The sequence below is a fragment of the Ostrinia nubilalis genome, chromosome Z, assembly GCF_963855985.1.
Source record: "Ostrinia nubilalis chromosome Z, ilOstNubi1.1, whole genome shotgun sequence".
In the NCBI taxonomy this organism is placed as follows: Eukaryota; Metazoa; Arthropoda; class Insecta; order Lepidoptera; family Crambidae; genus Ostrinia; species Ostrinia nubilalis.
The window spans coordinates 17,984,579-18,007,075 of record NC_087119.1 but is presented as its reverse complement, the minus strand read 5'-3'; the positions used below and the strand labels follow the sequence as shown (position 1 = coordinate 18,007,075).

Here is a 22,497-nt window from a genome sequence, read left to right as displayed (position 1 = left end):
AATCATTATTCATGCGTAACATTTTTCTACTCGAAGTTACTAAATGCTTATATTTAGGTTTGCCCTTATTCCTGCTATCTATCAGTTAAATTTCCGCTTACCCAAATAGAAGTAGCTTTAAATAATAAATTACATATTTCTTTGATATTTTTTTCTTTTTTTCTATATTTCTTAAATGATGTTGTGTTAATTATTTATTTAGTTATAACTTGTTTCAACCGCTTTCCTTATTTAAATTGCGGGGAGGGCATATGTTAAATCAGAGTTCATACACAAATTAGCTGGCTTGTTATGCCAGATGCGAATGTGATGTGCTAGACGAAAGTTTTTTTAATGTCATGCCCAATTAACAAAATAGCTGTACGTCAACTGCCTACCACAATTTGTCCTAGCCGCTTAAGAAACCGTGTAATCGGTGACGGAACTCGATTAGCCACATCAGTTAATCCAGTTAATTACATTTACGGATACAAGCGTAAAATTGCTGCCAGTTTATGATTTTACAAATTAGGCTAACAAACCTGCACAGACGGTGGAGGGCGTGGGCACCCGATTTGATTTTCAACAGTTCAATTTTTATGACTCTTCAAATTACAATAATGCTTAGTTTTTTAACGACAACGCAGAGATGACTTGACAAACGACCTTCAGTTATACTTGAATGACGCTGACGCCTACACGCGAAACCGTCCTTGTTTATTATGGATGGTGCTGTAAGCTGTACTTACTATTATTTACCTCCTTCAGCTATATTTATATGCTATGTAATTGTAGGACACGTCGATAATCGTAGTCTCGTTGCTCGCGCGCATGCCGCCGTGTGAGTCATCGGTAAGCGTTCTGCGCACAATGCCGTCCGATCAGTCCAGTCGCGTCGCGGCATACTTAGAGGACATACATGTCACTTAAACTCACGCAAAGTACAAGAATTAAACGATCGACTTACCTTGATTATTGTTTCAAATTGTGAATTAAAATAAAACCCTGGAGATAAGTGTTGCCTTGTGAAGATGTCAACAGTCAAGAAAATGATAGCTATGCGGCAGCTGGATTCAATGTTTGGTAGCATGACCCTGGAGGGGGAGGGTCGACATTCGCCGCTCGTCAGCTCCGTCGTCGAGCACGACCCTCATTGCGACGTACATGGCCGTTGCAGCACTCCATATCGGTCATCCCTTTACCTTCACAGTAGGGAGTCGACGCCGGGATACCACAGGGAATCAATATCACCAACAAATGGGCTCATAATCAGGTCCGTAAAATTTTAGTTAGTGTGTTATTTATTGTTGTTATAATTATCTTTATTAATGCTGGCTGACAAAACAGGCGTCGAGATTCACTGGGTATGTCGGGATCGCCGGCACGCGAGCTGGAACACCCGTCGACATTCCCGAGTATCCTTCGGCGCGATCGCCACAGCCCTTCCCAAACGCCGCCTCGCCGAGATACGCCAAGCCCAACACAGAGAAACTACAACAAGAGACATTCCATGGGATCCTTCCCGAATCTCACCAGGAGTAATATTGTTAATTATAATAGAAGGGACTCTGTAAACAGCAATGGAATCAGAGATATGAAACGTGATTACGTCGGTTCAATGAATTCGCTCTCGAGGAAAAGTTCTATAGACACAAAGAAGTCATCCACAGACTCCTTAGATATATGGCATTCAAGTTGGGACTCTGAAAGGCACAATTCTGTTTCGTCGCTTGGGCATGACGAGAGACTCTCATACGGACATAACAAGGTAATTGTGAACTTGTAACAATAACTTACTGTCTGGTTGGTTAGAATATAAGATGGATTTCTTTGTCAATACTGACTGCGAATTCTGTTCATGGTTATCTTGAGGAAAAGACGTTCTTTGTGTTCATGTCAAAGTTTATCATATTAAGAAAATGACTGCGAATATGTAGTATAGTAAAACTATGTAGGTGTTCTGTTATAAAGTCATGCTGTTGTTGGTTATACTTGGTTAACGAAATTGATTTTTATTCATACTACCTAGTCAAATTGTAATCAAAGATTATTCTTTGGTAGTGTTCCGTTTCCGTTATAGGTAATAAGCCTGAAGTATGTTACGTTGAAGAAAGCTTACGTATCGATCTCCTTGATTGCACCATGGAACGGTTTAAACAATACCATCACGCTATCGCCGTATAACTGCGTTACGAATGGGTTACGTATAGACGCAACTAATTTATTGCGAAAGTTATTTACGTCAAAGGCTACTTAGTTGGCATGAATGTTACTTGCGTTTGATTCATCACAATCAGCCCTCAGAGGACCAGTGTTATTATTATGGGTACGACGAAATTGTTTTGTTCAAAATGAATAATGTTAACAAAACAATTTAAATTTTGTTTAGTTACCACTAAAAAGAGATCTAATGCTAACGTATCTAGATTTAGATGCTGCTAGTTTAAATTTAACTAGAATAATATTTGGGTCGCTAAAAATATCTAACTCTCAGACAAATTGAGATCTCAATCTGATAATAGATACATTATCAAGGAGTTACGCAATGTAAAGCCACTTATTTTGGACTCATTAGATAGCCAGCAATTGATCATAGTTCGGCGATAAAGCAAAGATAATCCCAAGATCGCTGCTGACGTTAACTTTAGCGGAGTTTGAACAACTGATTAATTTAACGTTAGATCCTGGCACGGCAGCTCATTCCCTTAACAAAATGTGACTTAATAATTCCTAGTTCTTGATAAACTTAAACGGAAATCCTTGGCTGGATCACCGTCCGTCTAGATCAAACTGTTGGAAAAATAAACCAAATGTTGGAATAATAAATAATAAATGAAGAACATTACGAACAATGATGTCGCAATCAAAAGGTACAAAAGATGGGTATAAGAAAAGATTTTGAGAAAAGATTTCGAATCCTTGAAAATGTCGTTATTAGTGGTTGAAAGGTTGACGGTTGAGTATTTGTTGTTAATTTCTTATATATTCAATAGAAACAAGTAAATTGTAGAGAAGTATCGAATTCTATGAATCTCCCTGCTCGTGGGTCAGCTACCCTTCCTCATACATTAACGCCACATGCATTAGGCCCATATCTCACCCCGGGGGACACTCCTTACGCCCCCTTGATAAAATTACTACTAAGACACGTGTCACATAAACATCACATAGATGATGTTTTGTGTGTGTAGATACACTTACTCGTACGACGTCGTTGTTACAAAATTTGATTCCGGCGTGAAATTAACTGAACCTGAACCTAACGTTAAAATTAGATTGTTTACTGAAACTAAAAAGTATTTTGCTAATAAATGTTATGAACAAAGTTAAATTAAAATTGTTGAACCGCTATCTAGTTGTTTCAGTTAGTTGGAGGACACAACATTAACGCCACTCTTAGTGACTTTGTCTTATTTCTGGCGTTAGGCACATAGTCTCATTAGGGAGATGCCAGTCCAGGTAGTCGGTCAATGACCTTTTGCCTCTTTTACGGCTACTACCCACTTTGAAACTAACCAAGCTGAAATGGAAAATTTTATGTTATACATAATATTATGTAAATAAATCAAGATGAATAAGAAATACTACGAGTATTTAGTTACATAATTTAATTTTATCATGAGCAAGAAAAGATGCCCTTTGAAAACATACATTTCGTTGTATTCTATGGTATCTGCAAGTGAAGCAACGGCCTCATTTGTGGTCTCTTCTATGTCCTGTTGGGTTATTCCGTATTCGACCCACGACAACTCAACCCACTCATTATTTTTTCCTTACTCAACCCAATTTTGTTCCTCACTCTACCCATAACAAATTTTTAATTTTATGTTCCTTATTCACCCCAAAAACATTCCTAGCTCAACCCATTTTAAAATCACTTCAAAAATATAAGATTTTTATGCACGGTCAGAATAAAAATATATTTTTTAGAAATTTAAGCTCAGTTAACTTTTGTATTAAGATCGTTCTATTAAATAAAACTGCAGGAGTTCTGATACAATAATATATTTGAAAAACGTTTTTCACAAAAGGACACAAATCAAATAATGACTAATTAAATCCACTATAAATCAAACGACGGTGATTTTTTATTAAATCAGTATAACCAAGCTATGGCGTATAATTTTTTCCCCAGACACTTGTTCATGAATGTTCAAAAATATAAATAATACAATGTATTTTTTTTTCAAGCGGTATGAGATGACAAAAGAAAAATAATAAAAGTATTCATGTGGACAGCTAATCCCGCGGTATAAGTTTTGAGCCTCTTAATTTGTTTATGTATTTACCTTAAAATAAAATAAAATCTTTGATATATTTTATTTAATCAACATACTCATATCTATCATTTTTTCATGTAGGTGTTTTGTATTTTTTTTATTTAATTATAAATAAATGTACATACTAGTACATATGTATTTATCATTATTAAATTTCTGAAAAAACAGTAAACGTTGTTTTGCTATCCATACTTATTTTTGGTATATTTACTTTGGGTTGAGTAAGGAATGCATTTGGGTAGAATAACGAATTATGTAATGGGTAGAGCTATGAATACTAATTTGGGATGAGTGAAGAAATGGGTTGAGTTGTCGTGGGTCGAATACGGAATAACCCGTCCTGTTCAAAGGCAGCCACTGTTTTATTGTTGACAGTAAAACCATTAACGAGGTGACTATTACATTGTAAACTGCCGTGTCTTCATTTGCTTACTAGGCATAGCATCATTAAGGTGTGTGATTCCGCCCCAAGGAGGCTACTGCATATTTACATAGATTAGCATAGACTGAGAAACGATTCGGCGTCATACATTTCAAATCCGCATTAAACTGGTGAAACGCTATTGAATAATCATCAGAATCGTTGGCAGCATTGTGTACGTTAGTGACACGAGAATCTCTGGTAGGTCTCTGTACAAGGCTCGCTCATTGGGAGTCAACTTCGCCACAACCTGTGCAGCCAAATATGGAGATGACGCCGACATCTGGCACCCGTCACGACTAAATCACGGCAATAATAACATCATCTATATTGCTGTTTTAGCTCTTTTTTATTTGACAGAATTAATTATGTTACCGTTACCAACAACTCACTTATTTAATTTCTCAACAGAAACTTAACTGATGATTCATTGTCTATACAAATGTATTGAAAGTTACCATTTACCCTTCATTGGTAATTGCTAAACTACCAAAGACGAAAATAAACATCAATTAAAGTTAAACAAAACGCATGTAGGCATTGATTGTCAATTCAGTGGTGTATAACAAACAAGCTTGTACTACAGTTGATGAGTTCCAATTTATCAAGAAACCCGACCCTCGTAAATACAGTTTGACCCGGCTACCGGCTTTGACTTCTCGCTAATAAGTCAATAAGTCTCAATTGATTGTGACTACTGTGAGACAAAAGATGCGGTAACAGCCTTAGCCTATATTTTCATCGAAACGTGACTCTTTCAGATGGTTTATTCTTTATTCAAGAGACTATACTCTGAAATCACAAGTATCAAGTTCAGCCATCCTATTACTGGATTAACAGGGTATCTCTACAATAGTATCATTTTGTCAAATATAATAAAGTTACCTGAGAGATAGTATATTTTATATATTTACATAGGTTTAGTATTTACTGCGCACAATGTACCTATTGTGTATTAGAATTGCCAATTTAACCCTGGAATCCAATTAACGATATCCATGTCCTTTTGTTGAGCAGCTGCAGTCAATCAACGTGTAGAATTAAATCAAGATTCTAGGCTCGTGTCTGAAGGTAGTGTAAAGCTATATCAAGGCTTTGATACATAAGTAATAAATGAAGGAGGAATTGAATTTCTCGAAAACCTAATTGTTCGAACGAACCTCAAAATTCCTTAGTCGTTGATGAAGTAGGTATTATTATTGAACAACGTTTGTTAGTCATGCCTGAAACAGAAGTTTTTTATTTCCTTTCAAGATTCAATTTAGCCCAAGTTCTATGCGGGCTGACGTAAATGTAGTTCTATATTCAATTAAAATCTGATAGCAAGATGAAGAAAGTCTATTATGCTGTTCGACTCCATTTTCTTTTAATAACAGTTCGTTTGTTTTTGCCGCTCTATATCAGTTGGTTATATTTAATTGATATTTTAAACTTTCATTCGTGTAATGTTGCATAATATCTAGTCTTTTTTTCATATTGTAAGTATAAGAAAAACTTTATTTGACACAAAAGAAAACAGAAAAACAGAACAAAGGGACTTAAAACTATACACGCATAATATTTTGTGCCAAAAAGGCGCCCGCTCAGCATTAATCGAGCCACGCGTGCATGTGCCCCGACGCTGGTTTTCAGTATAAACTTTTATTACACATGCCTTTGTTTATTATTCACATAATATCCGTCGCAAAAAGCTGGAACAAAACAACATCCAGCCAGGAGTTGTCCCCTTCATACAAGATGATTCAGTTTGGAGTTCAGCAGGAATTTGTAACTATGTCAATGTTTGCTCGGTCCATTGGGGATTTTGGTTCACTCTGAGTCACAATGAAGTCATGGTTGTTCTTAAACAAACTTTACGTAATGTTATAAAATTCTATTGTAACAATTGTGTTATCGGCAGTTATTGTTCTTAGATCACGTTTTACTTTAGCGAACAAACAAAATTACGGTTTTATAAACCAAAGGAATTATTCGGATTTTACATTCAGGCACACTTACTTGAATTTTACTGGTGTACTATAATGTCATAGAATTTCCCGATCGATACAAAGATTAACTTTATCCCGTTAACACTTTTACTGTAAGATGCGATAAATCTTTTATATAATCTACGCTGACCAAACCTCAGTTGAAAGAATAAGGTCTATTTCCGGCTGGCAGTAAACAAAACAATTCGTCTCGAATTACTTAATATCTTATCCAAATAGCCAATCAATCGTGAATCTTATGGTTCCAACATCAGTCACGCTTTCGTCGCTAATTCACTTTAGGCGAACTTTACAGAATAATATATGAAATCGGTGATGATGCACAGCTTCTGTACCATGTTTACTGACGGAGGATATTAAAGTGACGCAAATACCAAGTAATATTCAAATTAAATAAGTAACTAAATTATAATTTATTTGTAAACCATTTACCTCTAAGTATTAACTCTCCTGTCAGTACTTAGAGAAGCACAATGAAGCACTAATGTAGTAAATTACAAAGTAAATCCATTTGTTTTAATCTTGCCAGACTGGTAGTAATGAGTTCTATTCTTACTAATATTGGCGTTATTGTTTTTTGCTTGCCTATTGCCTAGTATTTGTTATGATTTATGATCACAACGGAGCAGCTATATTGTTGTGGACACGAACATGTTTTAATTAATATTCATTTTCTTGGCGTAGGCTGAAATTAAGATTATGATGAGTTTCTTCAGACATAAAGTTGTTTATTATATGATCTGTATATGGTACAACCTTGAGTTCCTTCGTTACAACGAATATGGTGACTAATTAAATGTTTGAGTTTTCCAGCGTTATTTCTAGAGTGGCGTGGGTGCTCATATGCGCAATATCTGTATGATATAATATCCTATTGTTTTATGAATCGTCTTCATGATTCCGTATTTGAAATTTAAAAAACCTGCTATTCGTTATTAGCATGATTCACACTAATCGAGCGTAAGAAAGAAGCGAAAGTTAGAATACGAGCGTGACTTAGTGTTACACCTAAAATAGCCATATTAAATTGATTTCGTTAGAATGATCGTTACGCAATCAAACGCAAAATCAAAGATTCGCTTGTAAGTTATTTATTAAAGTAAAACAGTGAATTTATTTTTTAAAATGTAATAGCTTTGGTGAAATAATGGTTCTTGTCTATAAACCGTTATCCACATATGCGCCGTAAATCTGCGCATATTATCATTTATTTGTACTCGTATCACGTGAATAATTACTTAAGCACATGCCATAAAGACATCATTTTACTACACTTGCAACGTTGCATTGCAGCACAATACACGAAGAGATATCTGTTGGTACGCTGCGCTGGTTACGAGCAATATCTGAGCGTGCTCAACGCATTGACCGCGCACGGGCTACCCCTTTCACTTGTATTCGCATTCAACGGATCGAGCGGAACGCGAGTGCGCCTTTCTCCATATTCTCATCTCTGTCTAACGCGCGGCAACAGTGGTGCAACGCAGGTGGTGGGCAGGCGCACGCCTCTCGCGGGCCGTGGCAGCAGTGCCGCTGTTCCCTCGACTACATCCGCACGGAACCGACGCAGCCGCGCTCGGATGAACTACCGCGATCTAACATGAAGTCCAAGCCGCCGCACTACGTTGACGCCCCGTTCAGGCCCTGGCCCCCGTTGTCACGCCAGGTCCAACCTAACTTTTATTTCCGACCGCCGGACCCAATGGATTTGAGAAACTTTAAAACCGCATCATCGAAGGGTTCCACTTACTCGGATTTCTCTGCAATGAGTGCGTACAGCAACAAATCGCGGGATTACTACTTCTTGTCGCCGAGCTATAGATCGGCTGGTGCTCCGACGCCGAGCAGCCACTCGGACTACTATCACGGGCGGGAGAAACCGCGCCACATCCGACACCCTAACCCAGCTCCTCCTGCTGCGTGTCCTTGCAGTCGATCACGTTCCCTGGAGGACGTCAGGACAGAGGTCGTCACTGAATGGGAAGACGACGACGAGAACGGTAACAGAATAGTAGCACCAGCTACAAAATTCAACCGTACCTCATATAAAACGAACACAACTTTCCAAAAGCAAGGATTTCTCACGAGACATTCCATGGAGAATCTTGTCGACAGACCTCAAGTTCTGCCACCAAAGCGTGTCTCCGCTTTTCAGGTAATTGGATCTACTTTCTATCGCGATGGGTTCACGGTTACGTTTTCTTCTTTTAAGGAATCTATTTCTGAGTGGGAGTCGTTTTCTTAAACTGTGAGCGTTCAGTACTGTACTTATGTGTACTTTCACATTTCCTTTATTTACATTATTATTTTTATTGAAGCCAAGCGAAATGTGTAATTGAATGTGCCTCTTTAGCGAATGTTTTTGAGTACATATTTGTGTGATGTGATGTATTGCGCGGTCGGCCGCGGCTGTGGGAGCGAGCAGCTCCGGGCCCGTTCAGCTCCGGTGAACCGCAACGCGCGTCCTGCGCGTGTAACGGATGTTCAATACTCGTTTTTTCATCACACCATGCCACCGCAACTCATTTGTCACTTACCTTATCAGATTTATGTGTTTCGCTCTAAAGCGAAATTAGGTTTTCAGGTAATTCGGACAGTTTTTGTTTCGTTACTCGGACGTCGCAATGCGAGTGTGAATTGTGTTGTGACCTGCCAATTTAATTGTGCATTGTTTGTGAATGAACTTGATTTCATAACATTTATTATGAAAATAAATACTCATTAACAACGATATTAACATAAGTATTATCCTCTTCGTGTTTAAATTACTTGAATGTATTTCAAATGGACACTAATTCATTGATCATCTGTTAATAAATTATTTATAAATAAACATCTAAATTATATGATACACGTTAATGTATTCAAGGCCTTTGTTTAAACTTTAAAAAGTTTCAAGCACACCTATAACAACAATGTGTAATGCAATAAACATGTTGTATTAAATATATTTGAATTTCAAGCGTTGTTTACGTTGTTTAAAGGATTTGCCGACCGCGATATCGCCATGAATAAATTATTCTTAGGGACTTTCTTATACTAACATTTTGCGTAACTCAATGCATAATGATTACCTAAACTTTATCAAAGGTTTTGCCATATTTTATATTGATTCTTATATCATTCAGTAACGGTAACATTTTAGAACATATCTACTACTAATAGCCTATCGTTATGCAATCGAGAGTTCGGCATCAAATTAAGAACTTTTTCTACTTGTTAAATGCGGTAAAACTTCGTGTAATACGTAATAATACGTGATGATTGTCACACATGACTGGTCGATGTGATGTGCTAATATTAGATCGACACAGGTGTCTGTGCTGAACATTATTTGTAGACATGTATGATCTGAGACCCAAATATCGTAAATTAGTTTACCCTGGTTCAAGTATTCTCGGGTCTCATCACTCGCGCTAACTTATGCTTATCAAAATAATCAAGAAATGATTATAATAAATGACGCTTATTGGTAATTTCAAACATTCCTAACGGTCGACATCATATCCATAATCTATTACTCATATTCGCTGTTTAAGTAGATGACGCGCACGTACATAAAAACGCACATAAAAACTTGCGAATGGCGACAAACCTCGTCTTATGTTTTGACGGAGCCGTCGCCGCGCGGTAAACAAACTAAGCGAGAGAATAAAAGCGGTAAAGTACACTTTCTATTACAACTTGCGAGTTTCGAGCCACGCTCGATGCAACAGAATACGTTTACGAAGACAACATTGTAAACTTTAACTGGTTTTATTGCCATCAAAGAAATTTATAGAGTTACGTCTTTGCCACCGACTGGATTTACTTATTTTGAAATACCTATTGATACATTATGCTATGGCATTCCTTTGCTCACTGAAGGCATGTAATTTATGAATTCGTGTCGTCTCAGTTCATTAAAAATGAAAGTTTGCTTGGTTTCGTGTCGTTGTTATCGGTCAGCAACTGATCTATTTAAATTACAAAACCTGTTTGGTTGCGGCAACTGTAAACCGGTTTAATCTATTCAACCTGAATATTACGGCACTGAACACAATTGCTGCAGAAGTGCACATTTTCTAATGTCATCATTAGCGACACCTTTATGCGTTATGTAATAAACAAGCATGCTCTCGAGAATCTTCTGAATTGATTTGTTTAATTTGGTTTGCTAGTTTTTCTTCGATCATCGTCATGATGTCATAAACCGTTTTTTAGTAACACCTTTTATGTCAATACCTCGGGTATCGTGCGTTTATGATTTCGTAATTCCGTATTTGCCGTTCTCTATTTAGTATTGTCATTGCAAACAAGAAATGTTATTATAGTTAGATTTAGGTCTTAATTGACGATCTACAGCTTTAGGATAAATTATTATTGTTTGGAAATGCTTTTGGAAATAAAGTATTCGACGCCAATACTTAGTTCATTCGACAATAGGGCATAATCAACCAAAAGGAAGGTATTTACAACTTGTTATCATGTCCATATAGATATATTTTATAACTATGTATTATCGTACCTATTGGTTATCTTAAATTATCTTTATAAGAAGTTTAAAGTTTTTTAGAATCACCTTACAGACGCCAGCACATCAAGTTAAATAATGTGAGGTCTTATTTAGTTAAAATAGGGTTGAGTTTTAAAAAAAATATAGTCTGATGTGCTGTCGTGTCTACATATCTACTTTGAGATGCTAGATATTCATCTCATTTTATATCAATGAACAATTCTCCTAAATCTGACTTCACCATATCTTACTAATTTTTAAATAAGTAGAAAATAAAGTAGGTAGCCACTTCTTAAAACATTTATAAAAGCAACAGGCAAACACACCAATTCCAGAAAAATAAATGAACTCCAAAAAAAATATTGAACATCTAAAAATTCCTGTCCTGAAAACCTGTTTTGAAAACTTTTCGTTTCTTAACTCTCATTAATACCCATGAGAGTCATTTTGTATATTTTTTAGTAAAATGTGAAAAATCAATCTCATTTTTAAATATGGGACTATACACGAGGTCACAATTAGCCAATTCAACATTGGTATGATGTAAATAATGTAGAGACAATATGAGCAGCATGAAGAACATTATTATTATTCATAATTGTAAATAAAGTATGAAAATAAAATCAAACATTTTTATACAGATTTTTTGGGTAAGGAACCATTCACATTTTTTATAATGTTCAAATTCCTAGAGACAAAAAGTTTAAGCGTCCATCATGTCGTATACATAATATTGACAAATCAATACAATCTAAGTACGTTCGTCAACGCGATGTTTTGTTTATACCGCATGTCCACCCACACAATGATATACGAGTATATCCTATTCACACATACATAGTTGTTATGACAGGCGAAATAAAAGAGCTTCCTTGCATCATTCTACTTTTACTCACGACTACGGAAAAGGCACTCAAAATTAAGGCTTTTTCGCCTGTCATTTCACCGTAGTTGGATGTATTTTGATTTATTGATGGTGAGTTAAGTTCTGGGTCACGTATGTTGTAATGAAAGATACAAATTCGCTTGAACCTTTTTGGTGTGCCATTTAATTGTGGTGGGGAAGGAACATCAAGGTAAACCTCTGTGGTATCTATCATATGTAGTTGTAATAGGTGATATTTTACAACAAAAATGTGTTTTCTAATGCGCTGTCGACTGTACATGGAAGGGCTCCTCGTGCCAATTGAATATCGTGTGTTACATTGACGCCCTTAGGCTCTACGCAGATTGATATTGGCAAAAAAATATTGCAATAGTAAAAGTGAATGGTTAATGTGCGTGAGAAGGATATAGCTGATATGTCGAAATCCTTTCGCTTGTAGACCCCTTTGTGACAATATCGTAAAGTGATTTTATATGGGTAAAGTTATATGCGACGAAATAAGGGGTAAGTGTGACATTCGAAATCAAATCGATGACGTGCCACGTGAAGATACTATTTTTATTTGGAAATGCAAATAATATAGAATTAATGAACGAATACTGGGCGTTGAATTGAAAAAACAAAAATATGTTACCTAAATAATGAGTGATGTAAAACAATGGTTAAATAAGTTTATATCGTAGTCTTTGACTGTAAGTTATTGTATAGTCTGGTCTGCGAGCACGTAGAATTTTGTCCAATGACCCCAAGCTACCCATCCTTATCGCTCGCGCGTAATTATATTGCTGTCGCGACTGTGCGACGGGCGCCCGCAGTGAGTGTGCGAGCGCGACAGCAACATAATTACGCGCGAGCGATAAGGATGGGTAGCTTGGGGTCATTGAACAAAATTCTACGTGCTCGCAGACCGGGCTTTAGACCACATGGTATTTTTCACCTACATTCCCTAAATTTAGAGAAAGTTTCACACGTATTATAAACGTCCTCTAGCTTAAGAGGTTTGTAGGATTCAAAATATCATTTGAAGTTCGTGAAACTGGCTCTAATCACATAACATAATGCATGATACTTTTTAAATTTCTTATAGGTTGCGCAACGAAAGTTGAGGCGAACACATACTCACACTGATGTTAATTTGAATACAGAACACAAATCAATCGAATATGCAAGACGTCAGTGCGATAACCATACAAATCTTTGCTTGTGTTGATCGCCTCAACTTTTGCTGCGCGACCTATAGGTAGACGTCTGTTTTAAATTTATAGTATGATTGCAGGCCCAAACCAGAAATGGTAGCCACCAGAGCGCTCCGCTGTCAGCGCCCAGTGGCATCGCGGGTGCCGAGGTAAACGGCTCCCGACCCACCTTCAAACCCGTCACTGTGCTAGAGGACCTTCAGGCAGTTCGGTGCGCCGAATTCCACCCCAACGGAAAACTATACGCAGTCGGATCGAACACGAAAACCCTTAGGATATGCACATACCCGAAGATTGAGGAAATCAAGTAAGTTGCACATTTAGTTTCTGACTTCTGTAAGTAAAGTGTAATTTAACACTAGAGATTCTTGAGATTTCTTGGCAAGACGAAAATCGCCGCGAGCTCGCAGCGGTATTGCAGCGTTCGTTAAATCGAGGCGGTTCACGCCGCACAAATTGCTGTGAGAAAAGGCTCAAAACTTTAGAGCCTAAAGTATGTTAGTTGTGTGACAGGATCTAAGCTGAACGAACCGCGGACAAACAACAACAACGATTTAAAATGAAGTGGGGCAACGTTATGCTAGATTAGACAAGAATTCTTGTAATGAAAACAGAACAAAATATAAATTCTGCTCCATTAACATAAATTGTGGAGGTTTCGCAATCAAAACTTCAAGAAGTTGGATGTAGCTGCCTAGAACGAGTTCCATTAGAGAATTTTAGTTCTTTTCAAATGTCGTACGCCTCACCTGCTAGGTAAGGTGGCGTTGATGTCATCCAAAGATTGAACAAAGTTGCTAAAGGTCATGATCGTGAACTTCGTGTTTTCAATTATAATTCAACCTGTCATCCAAGCGCATTGTTGGAAAGGTTGTAGGTACAAAAACATATTAAATCTTGTATAAAAATAACAAGTTGACATTGTGAGTCGTAACTGTTCTTGTCTGATCCAAGTTTAAAAGGGTTTTTGAGATAATAAACATTGGCAAAGTCGTTTCACTCGACCTCTGGCGGTAGCGACCCTGGTGGTTCCTCGCGCGCCGCCCTAACCTTGCCCAATTCATTACCAAAAATGGAGTGAAGTTGTTCCCTTCGGACAATATTTCCGTCAAGATTAATTAAATAATGTCACTTTGAAATATTTACAGCTTTATTGCTGTAATCTTTCATGATAATTTAAAACAAAAGCGCCTTAGGCTAGACTTAGGATAATGAGATTGGGTAATTAATAATAAAACAAACATAATTACATAAATTCGCTCTAGGACTTTAATGTAATACGAGTAAAACAAATTTTGAGAACCAGTTGATCTTGTTCACGCCTTTCATTGTCCAATTCTGTGTACTACTAGACTTTTCTTTGGTTTGGTTCGTGTTCCGCAATAACAATTAGTATCTGCTTATCTTGAACGAGTGAGACCTTACCTTCTAGTAACAACTACACTATCCAATGAAAAACAAATACCGACATCAAAGATCCATCATGAAACTGTCATCTTAACAAACTAGTATTTTATCCTTATAACTTTTAACTCGGTTAACTTACATAAAGACCTTCTTAACTTGTTGCCCTCGTCTAATCATAATTAGAAGTAGGCAATCCATCAGTCTATTATTTGTTCTTTGTGTTCAAAGAAATTTCATTTGGTACGTGGATATAATAATTTCATAACTCTCAAATATTTATCTGCCTTCGAACATATGGTTTGTATTGTATATGTTACTGTAAAAGCTCGAATTGCAGTAAATCCTAAGATATTCCAGTAAAACCTAAGATCTACCAATTCCTAATGGTAAATGTCCCAAAAGGTTTGCGATTCGAACTCTTACCATCATTTCGTTGGTAAATCTTAGGATTTACATTAATGGCACGGTAAATGTTGAAAAAAAAAAACAAGCATTTTTGACAGGTAACAATCGGTCTTATCTACGCATTACACGAGCGCAGCCTTTTTGTATTGTTTAAAATTAAATGTACGAACAATTTAAGAACTAAAATGAAAGACCACGTCATCACTTTTCATTTTAATACAATTAAACAAACCATGATGTCACTGCCTTGTTTTTTCTTTAGCAACGTAAGATCATGTCATATAAAATACTAGCTTTTGCCAGCGGCTTCACCCGCGTGAAATTTAATTTGTCACAGATCGCCATAAATTATAGCCTACATGTTATTCTGGATTATAAACAATAATACTGTAAAGTTTCATCAAAATCAGTTCAGTAGTTTTTGCTTGAAAAGACTAACAAACATCCACACAATCTTCCGCGTTTATAATATTAGTAAGATGCATGCAGTACAAAATTTCAGTGTCCTAGATAGGCTAGATATGATATTTACAGGTATGCGTCAGAAGGAATAAAAAAAAGGAAACAGTAAAAATGTGAACACTAAAACACAAGAAAAAGAAATGATTGCAAATAATTTAAATAAGTTGTAAAAATGTGAACACTAAAACACAAGAAAAAGAAATGATTGCAAATAATTTAAATAAGTTGGTATTAGTTTGTACTTATTACTATCATAATATGATACCTTTATAATACTGTGTACCTGTCTTATCTAATAGTTGATGAAAGTAAGTAATTAAGAATTACTCATTGTTTTATTCCTAAAACCAACATCTACCAGCCGACAGAGGTAAAACCTAGCATATACTGAATTCGAATGGTAAAAGCTCGAAAAAGTCGTCGTATTTTCAGAAATACTTACATTTACCAACTCATGTCGGTAAATCCTAAGACTTACACTTAAATCTTAAGATTAACCGTAGTTCGAACTTTTACAGTAACATATAGACTTAATTAAGATTCAACTCATGTCTTAACTAGGTATCATAAAAGGTACGGTAATGCGAGACATGGCATACTAATTTTAACAACAGTCAGTAAACTTTTCGTTGAACAAATTTTGTTCGAATTAATTTTCCTTCCATAACGAGCTTTTATAAATTCGAATGCTATAAGCGTTGAATCAAATACTTTCCCTTAACTATTTCGAACTGAGTTTGCAGATGAACGGAACTGAACTGTACATACTTTGCTGCGAAGTTCCGATTTCATAAACCCGTCTCTAAATAAAAATTCAATCATTGATCAATGTTTTATTGCTCTTGGTTGACCAAAAGAACGTTCGCCACTTGCGATAAAACTTTGCGCAACCAATTCGAGGTGTTACTGCAATAGGATATAAACAGGATATATAAATATAAGATATACCTAGATAAGTATTAGCCAACTAGTCTTAGCTAAGTACTGACCTAACTGACGTGACCTGTATTCCTGTTGGCTCTACTGCGCCACGGCTGTACTGTGAAGTACTATGGTGTTGCGAAAGCGATGACTAATCGCGATAGAAGGGCAACGACCTAAACCCAAGCTAAATACACATTTGTACGAATAATAAAGCACAGATAGAAAGGTCGTCCTCAACTTAAAATCGTTTACAAAGACAAAGCTATTACAAACTTGGTTCCTCTGAGATTCATCTAGATTTTAGATCGCATGTCGCGAGATCACGTCTCGCTACTGAGTCACGACCAAGGAGCAGTGTTCCAGTGTTCATAAGTTAGTTATTTAGTTAAGTAATTCGTGCGCGTAAATTAGCGGAATCGTGTATACTTCACAAGTATTTACTGTAAGTTTGAGCCGCTAATTATTTGCAGCGAAAAAACGTTTACCTATTGTTTAAAAATTTTAGTTTTTCTTTTTTGTTTAGTTATCAGTACATTTATGTTCATGGCCAGAGTCCAAATTAAAACTATTTGTAGGTATATTCTATGTTAGCGCATTGTACTTAAGTGAATTGTTTAATATTATGCAACGAAATGTTTCTGATGCTATTTCAACATAGCGATGATACTTAGTAAGAAGTCCGTATTACAAAATTGAAATCTTCATTAAATTAAATGAGACGGCGTTATTATTATGGAGGTGCTATTCTGGGGTTCTTAATATTAAATCATAATCAATATCGACTACGATAATCTTATATGAATAATTTATCTTATACTATTATTCTAACTGAAATTGTCTAGATCTGGGGGCACGGCAGTGCCCCCGCCAAGTCGAGCGCGAAGCAAACACTGCCGTACCATCCTTTACTGGAACCATTTCGCCGCATTTTCAGGCCCCTATTTGAGAACCTCTGGATAAGACCAGAACACAGAAATTTTCGTCATCTAGTAAGCTATAATCACATACTTAAAATCCAAAATTTCAAGTCTGTAGGTCATTTAGTTCCGAAGTTAAGTGAAAGCAAAGTTTCGCATTTACGACACTCACTCACTCACTCACTGATGATCATCAAAATAGAACTAGTACTTCCCATAAACTCAGAGAGCTGAAATTTGGTACAGAGTTAGGGTTTAATAGCCACATAAAGGGAAAACTATAAAAACTAGGAAAATCGAAGATCTGGAGTAACACCACATTCATAATCAATACTACTCCGGCACCGTGGTGTTCGCCTGTATCGCTCACCGCTAGATGGCGCTAGCACTAGCAAGCGGTGTCCAAATTTTTTTCCTTTCTAGAGAAAGTCGTCGATTAAGTTGAATGTTGTGTAATTTGCTATTCGTTGATTTCGTTTATTATATTGTAAGGTTCGCTAAGGTTATGTTATTAAAACAATTCTGATTCGTTGTCCATTTTAAAGGTAGTTGAGTTTATTTGTGTTTAATATCGTAAAAAAATGACGATAAAACGACGACGTTAAATAATTTTGCCACGTTCTACAAAAAGAAGTGAAATCCCACCAAAAACATTCTGTAAAAAACTAGCCAAGTCTCGATGGAGCTGCTTGTTTATCTCTAAAAAGTAATGAAATCTAGACAAAGTCGTGCCAAGTCTATGGTTCCTTACTGCGATTTCTTTATTATTATAGTTAATGTTGTGTGACTTGGCCGTTGAATAATCTTTATTAAGATAATCATACATAAGTATTATAAATACGCAGCTTTACTAAACCTACAATTGACTGGTTATTGTTGAATCAACGTTTTCCAAATGGCGATTTTCCATCGTCAATGGGTAGCGGTTCTGGCGACAGATTGGTGCAATGGTGTCATGGAGCACCTGGTTTTGTCACCCTTCAACGGCCAAGTCACACAACATTAACTATAATAATAAAGAAATCGCAGTAAGGAACCATAGACTTGGCACGACTTTGTCTAGATTTCATTACTTTTTAGAGATAAACAAGCAGCTCCATCGAGACTTGGCTAGTTTTTTACAGAATGTTTTTGGTGGGATACTGTTGTTCTGTCACATTAGTTTGATAAAATATCTCCTACTTGATTGTTTCTAAGATAAGCTCTCCTACGAGACAGGGCTTAACCTAGTGTATCATAAGTCAATCTCTGACAACTCATAGTCATAAAAATGGTAATTTTATGTGCTCAATAATAAAAAAGTAATGTTGCTGTTATTGTTAAATATTAATTAAGCGGAAAACCTATAGAAAAACAGAAGTCACTGCACTTGTTTACCGTACAGTTTCAGCTCATTTATTTATTATGCAGTAGCGACGATCGAATTCGACCTTGTCGGTACGGGCTAATATTAAAAAACGTCAATATTTTAGTATGGACGGAGTAGCGTGTGTATAGTATATTCATGAGAAAGTTAACGGGTACCACGTAAGATATTGTATAAGACAGAATATATCAGCCTTAATCAACCGAGAAACGCGTCGCATGCATATTTAAAAGCATTAGGAAGTATGTATTATGAAATCTTGCTTTTGATTAAATGATTAACAGTGACCTAAATATTAGTCTTTGAGTGAATAAAACATCTTTTGAGGTTTTTGATATTCGAACTACGCAGGAACGTAAAAAGGGCAAGCATTTATTGACCACTAGCGGCCGCCCGCGACTTTGTACGCGTGGACCCCATTTTTCCTCGTTTTAACTTAACCAATCAAATCAAATTCAATTCAATCAAAACCAAAATTTCTTTATATACAATATTATTTACGAATGTCAAAAGCAATGTTGAAAGATGGCGCTTTTTTGTAAATATTTTTCACGTCTTATTTATTTATTGAAATGTTTGTCACATATCGTAATAAATTATAGCCTATATGTTAGTTCTGGGTAATAAACAATAATACTGTAAAGTTTCGTTGAAATCCGTTCAGTAGTTTTTGCGTGGAAGAGTAACAAACATGTTGACATCCAGACATCCATACAAACTTTCGCATTTATAATATGAGTAAGATAAGATTGAACTAGTACGTGCGTCCGTGCAACCAAAGTCAATTAAGCTTAGTAAACGAAGCGCCAAGAAACGGCTAAGTTCGCGCTAAACTACCCCCCCAACAACTTTTGCTTGGTGACGTAAAGTTTTATCAGCAAATTAAACTTCAGCATTAATTTGAATCCATCAACGTCACAACACGATTTTGGGGATGTCCAAAATATATTGTGTAGATGTACGAATTCAAAAAGTATAACTCTTTCCTTCTGTAACTAATAAACTTAAAAAAACAACCAACATAGTAGGTACGAGGGCCGGCTGATAATTTCGCGGCCTAAGGTACTTAATGAAATAAAATAAATGGTTTCTATTTTTTATTTTGTAATATAATCTCCCTCAAAAGAAATACATTTCTTAAATCTCGCATACAATGCCTTTTACCCACCCAAAAATTTTTTTTTCAAAATGACGACCAACCGCAGCTTTAATTTCGTTGTCATCTGCATATCTCCGGCCCCGTAAGTCCTTTTTCAAATCGAAAAACAGGAAAATATCGCTAGGTAATAGGTCTTGGCTATATGGTGGGTGGTCAATCTCTGAGAACCCGGTGTCTTTCAGGGCTTGGCCTCGCAACACGTGCGGCGTGAACGGGCGCGTTGTCTTGCGGAAAGAGCAATCCGCGTGTCAGTTTCCCCCGTCATTTCTGTACAATAGCCTCGCGAACATAAAGAAATATTCTTCAGCTATCTGCCACGATTTAATTCTTTGGTCAGCCGGAACGATTTTTTCGACTTTTGAACGTTTCCTTCACTCAGTATCGTGACAGGGCGGGGGTCGTTTTCACAGGTCTCTCGTCCGTGTTGAAATAGTCGGGCCCATTTTTTAACCATAGTATATGAAGGTCCAGAATCCTGAAGAACCAATGACATCTCTTCAAAAATGTCTTTCGTCTATTTTCCTTCTTTACGAGGAATTATGTCCGCGGCGCGCGGTGTCGAAATTCCGCAAATCTCCAGATTCGGCGGACATGGTGATGTCATTTGTTCGATAGAAATTGAACTATCAGTGCAAACTTAATTAGTGATTGCTTTTTATAATACTACTGAGTGTCGCAACTAGTGATATGAGTAACAAGCTAATTACTCATCGCTAAGTACCTTAGGCCGCGAAATTTTCAGCCGCCCTTCGTACATATGTTATAAACCTATTTATTATTATTTAACAAGTATTGGATACTTAACGATTTCGCAGGCCACTTTTATCGAAGGCTAAGCGAAAATATGCGACAAATCTAATCAATAAAGAAGCTGCTGGCAATCTCTAGCCAATTTCCTTTTACGATACATATTCACATGATCCGAGAACGTTCATTACAGAAGAGTTAAAAAGTTGAAAACCCAAGAATCTAAGCGCTAAAAGCCTTGCTAATAAACCCTGTAATGATATGTCGTGCATATTGGAAATCTGTTTGCCAATTAAACTACCGTGAAAAGCGGTTGATTGCTTTTAAAATTGCCTTTAGTATGGACACATGGGAGCTAAATTAAAAGTTTTTCGCGATTTGTCTACTTTGCTCGTTTGTCTCGTGTCCAATCTTTTTCTCATTAAGCATGGTCTACCTTTAATCGATTGATATGTGATAAAATTATGTCTTTATTGTTTGCTATGTTTGGCAATATTTCAGGTAAAATAGTGCACTGCGTGCGTCGTTTATCTAATTTGATCTGATAAAAATATTTTACACAAACTTCTTATTGGCACTTGCTTATTAACAATTAATTTTTAGTGTTGCCAGCATCCCAATTCATGCTGAGACATAAAGAAATCGAGCAAAATGTGGAGAGAATTCAAATAGTATCACCAGAAATGAACCACTTTCCGCGGATGTCCTTTTTTGTGAGGACAAATTGCGGATCTATAGTGCCATTCGTAACAGGGTTCTAGCAACCCTCTAATATTACTGTTAGTACTAACGCAATAACCAACCCTATCTATTCGCTTTTTAAATGGATGAGCTCTTTATTAGGTGATAACGAAGGCGGTGTTGGATAATAGATTCTATTAAAACTCTATACGAAGATAGTGTTGACTTAGTTATACATCGTTTAGGATCTTGGGGTTATCCAAGTTCGTGGTATGGATATAATTTTATAGACCTGTATTATTACATAAACAAGCTGTTTATGTAATTAATACATTATCGCAAACAATACGTTTCTATTAATCTTCTCTGCGAACCGCATTACAGAAGTTGCTTGTATTTATCATTCTTATGTGTGTACCTTCCGGGATTCAAACACGGTTTTGTGTCCAACAATCACTAGACCAGGCGGTGGTTTGCCTTGCTCAAGTCAAGGGGAACATTTTTGCTGTGTAACTTTGTTACAGTGAGTAAAGGTCCACAGTTCGTTAACTCTCGAAACAGGTCGACCCAGTAGGTTGAAAACGGCGAGTAATCAAAAATCATTGGTCAATTACTTTTATGAAATCAGAAAAGCTTCGCATTCGTGTTTCCGACAAAACTGAGAATATTCTTAAAAATTGTGGTAACTTTATTGCTGTCTATTTACCTATTTCTTTTTTACATTATATTATGTTTATCGACCCTTACTACACTCGCGAGCAAAAGTATGGAATCACTTACATGAAGTTGTTTCCACGCGATCTTGTGTACTAACGAATTTGTTAGTAACAAAAAAAGTAGCACCATTTTAAAGATTAAACTTTTAACTTTAAATTGATACCAAATTCATTTAAATCACACCGGTATTTAAAAAGATATCCCGCCTGATGTGAAGAAGTAAGAAAAAAGACATGTACCAACTGTTTGATACGTCGCGAGCCTATTTACCCCCTATAAAATACACATCTCCGCTTCTTTTGACACTTTACCTGGGATTCTACACCTTCAGAAGCAGCACAAATCGTTGCACTATTGCAAGAAGGGCTCAGCCAGCGGGCTGTCGCACGTCAGCTCCACATAAGCCAGTCCTGGGTTTCGAAAGTTTTAAGACGCTTTCGGGAGACTGGTGGCTTTATCCCGAGGAG

The 22,497-nt window shown here is 36.6% G+C and overlaps 1 protein-coding gene across 3 annotated transcripts in view; it reads left to right on the top strand.

The window, feature by feature from the left end:
- Positions 1 to 22,497, top strand: part of LOC135086651 (WD repeat-containing protein 47) — a 104,026-nt gene that overhangs the window by 47,629 nt on the left and 33,900 nt on the right. The window contains exons 1-3 of one of the 3 annotated variants that reach the window (XM_063981408.1): positions 816 to 1,252; positions 1,327 to 1,747; positions 13,326 to 13,552. In XM_063981408.1, the coding sequence (XP_063837478.1) occupies positions 1,011 to 1,252; positions 1,327 to 1,747; positions 13,326 to 13,552 (890 nt within the window). In that variant the 5' untranslated portion in view covers positions 816 to 1,010. Of the gene's footprint in view, positions 1 to 815; positions 1,253 to 1,326; positions 1,748 to 8,188; positions 8,824 to 13,325; positions 13,553 to 22,497 lie in introns of those variants that run through there. The other 2 variants (XM_063981409.1, XM_063981407.1) reach the window with 2 other exon arrangements.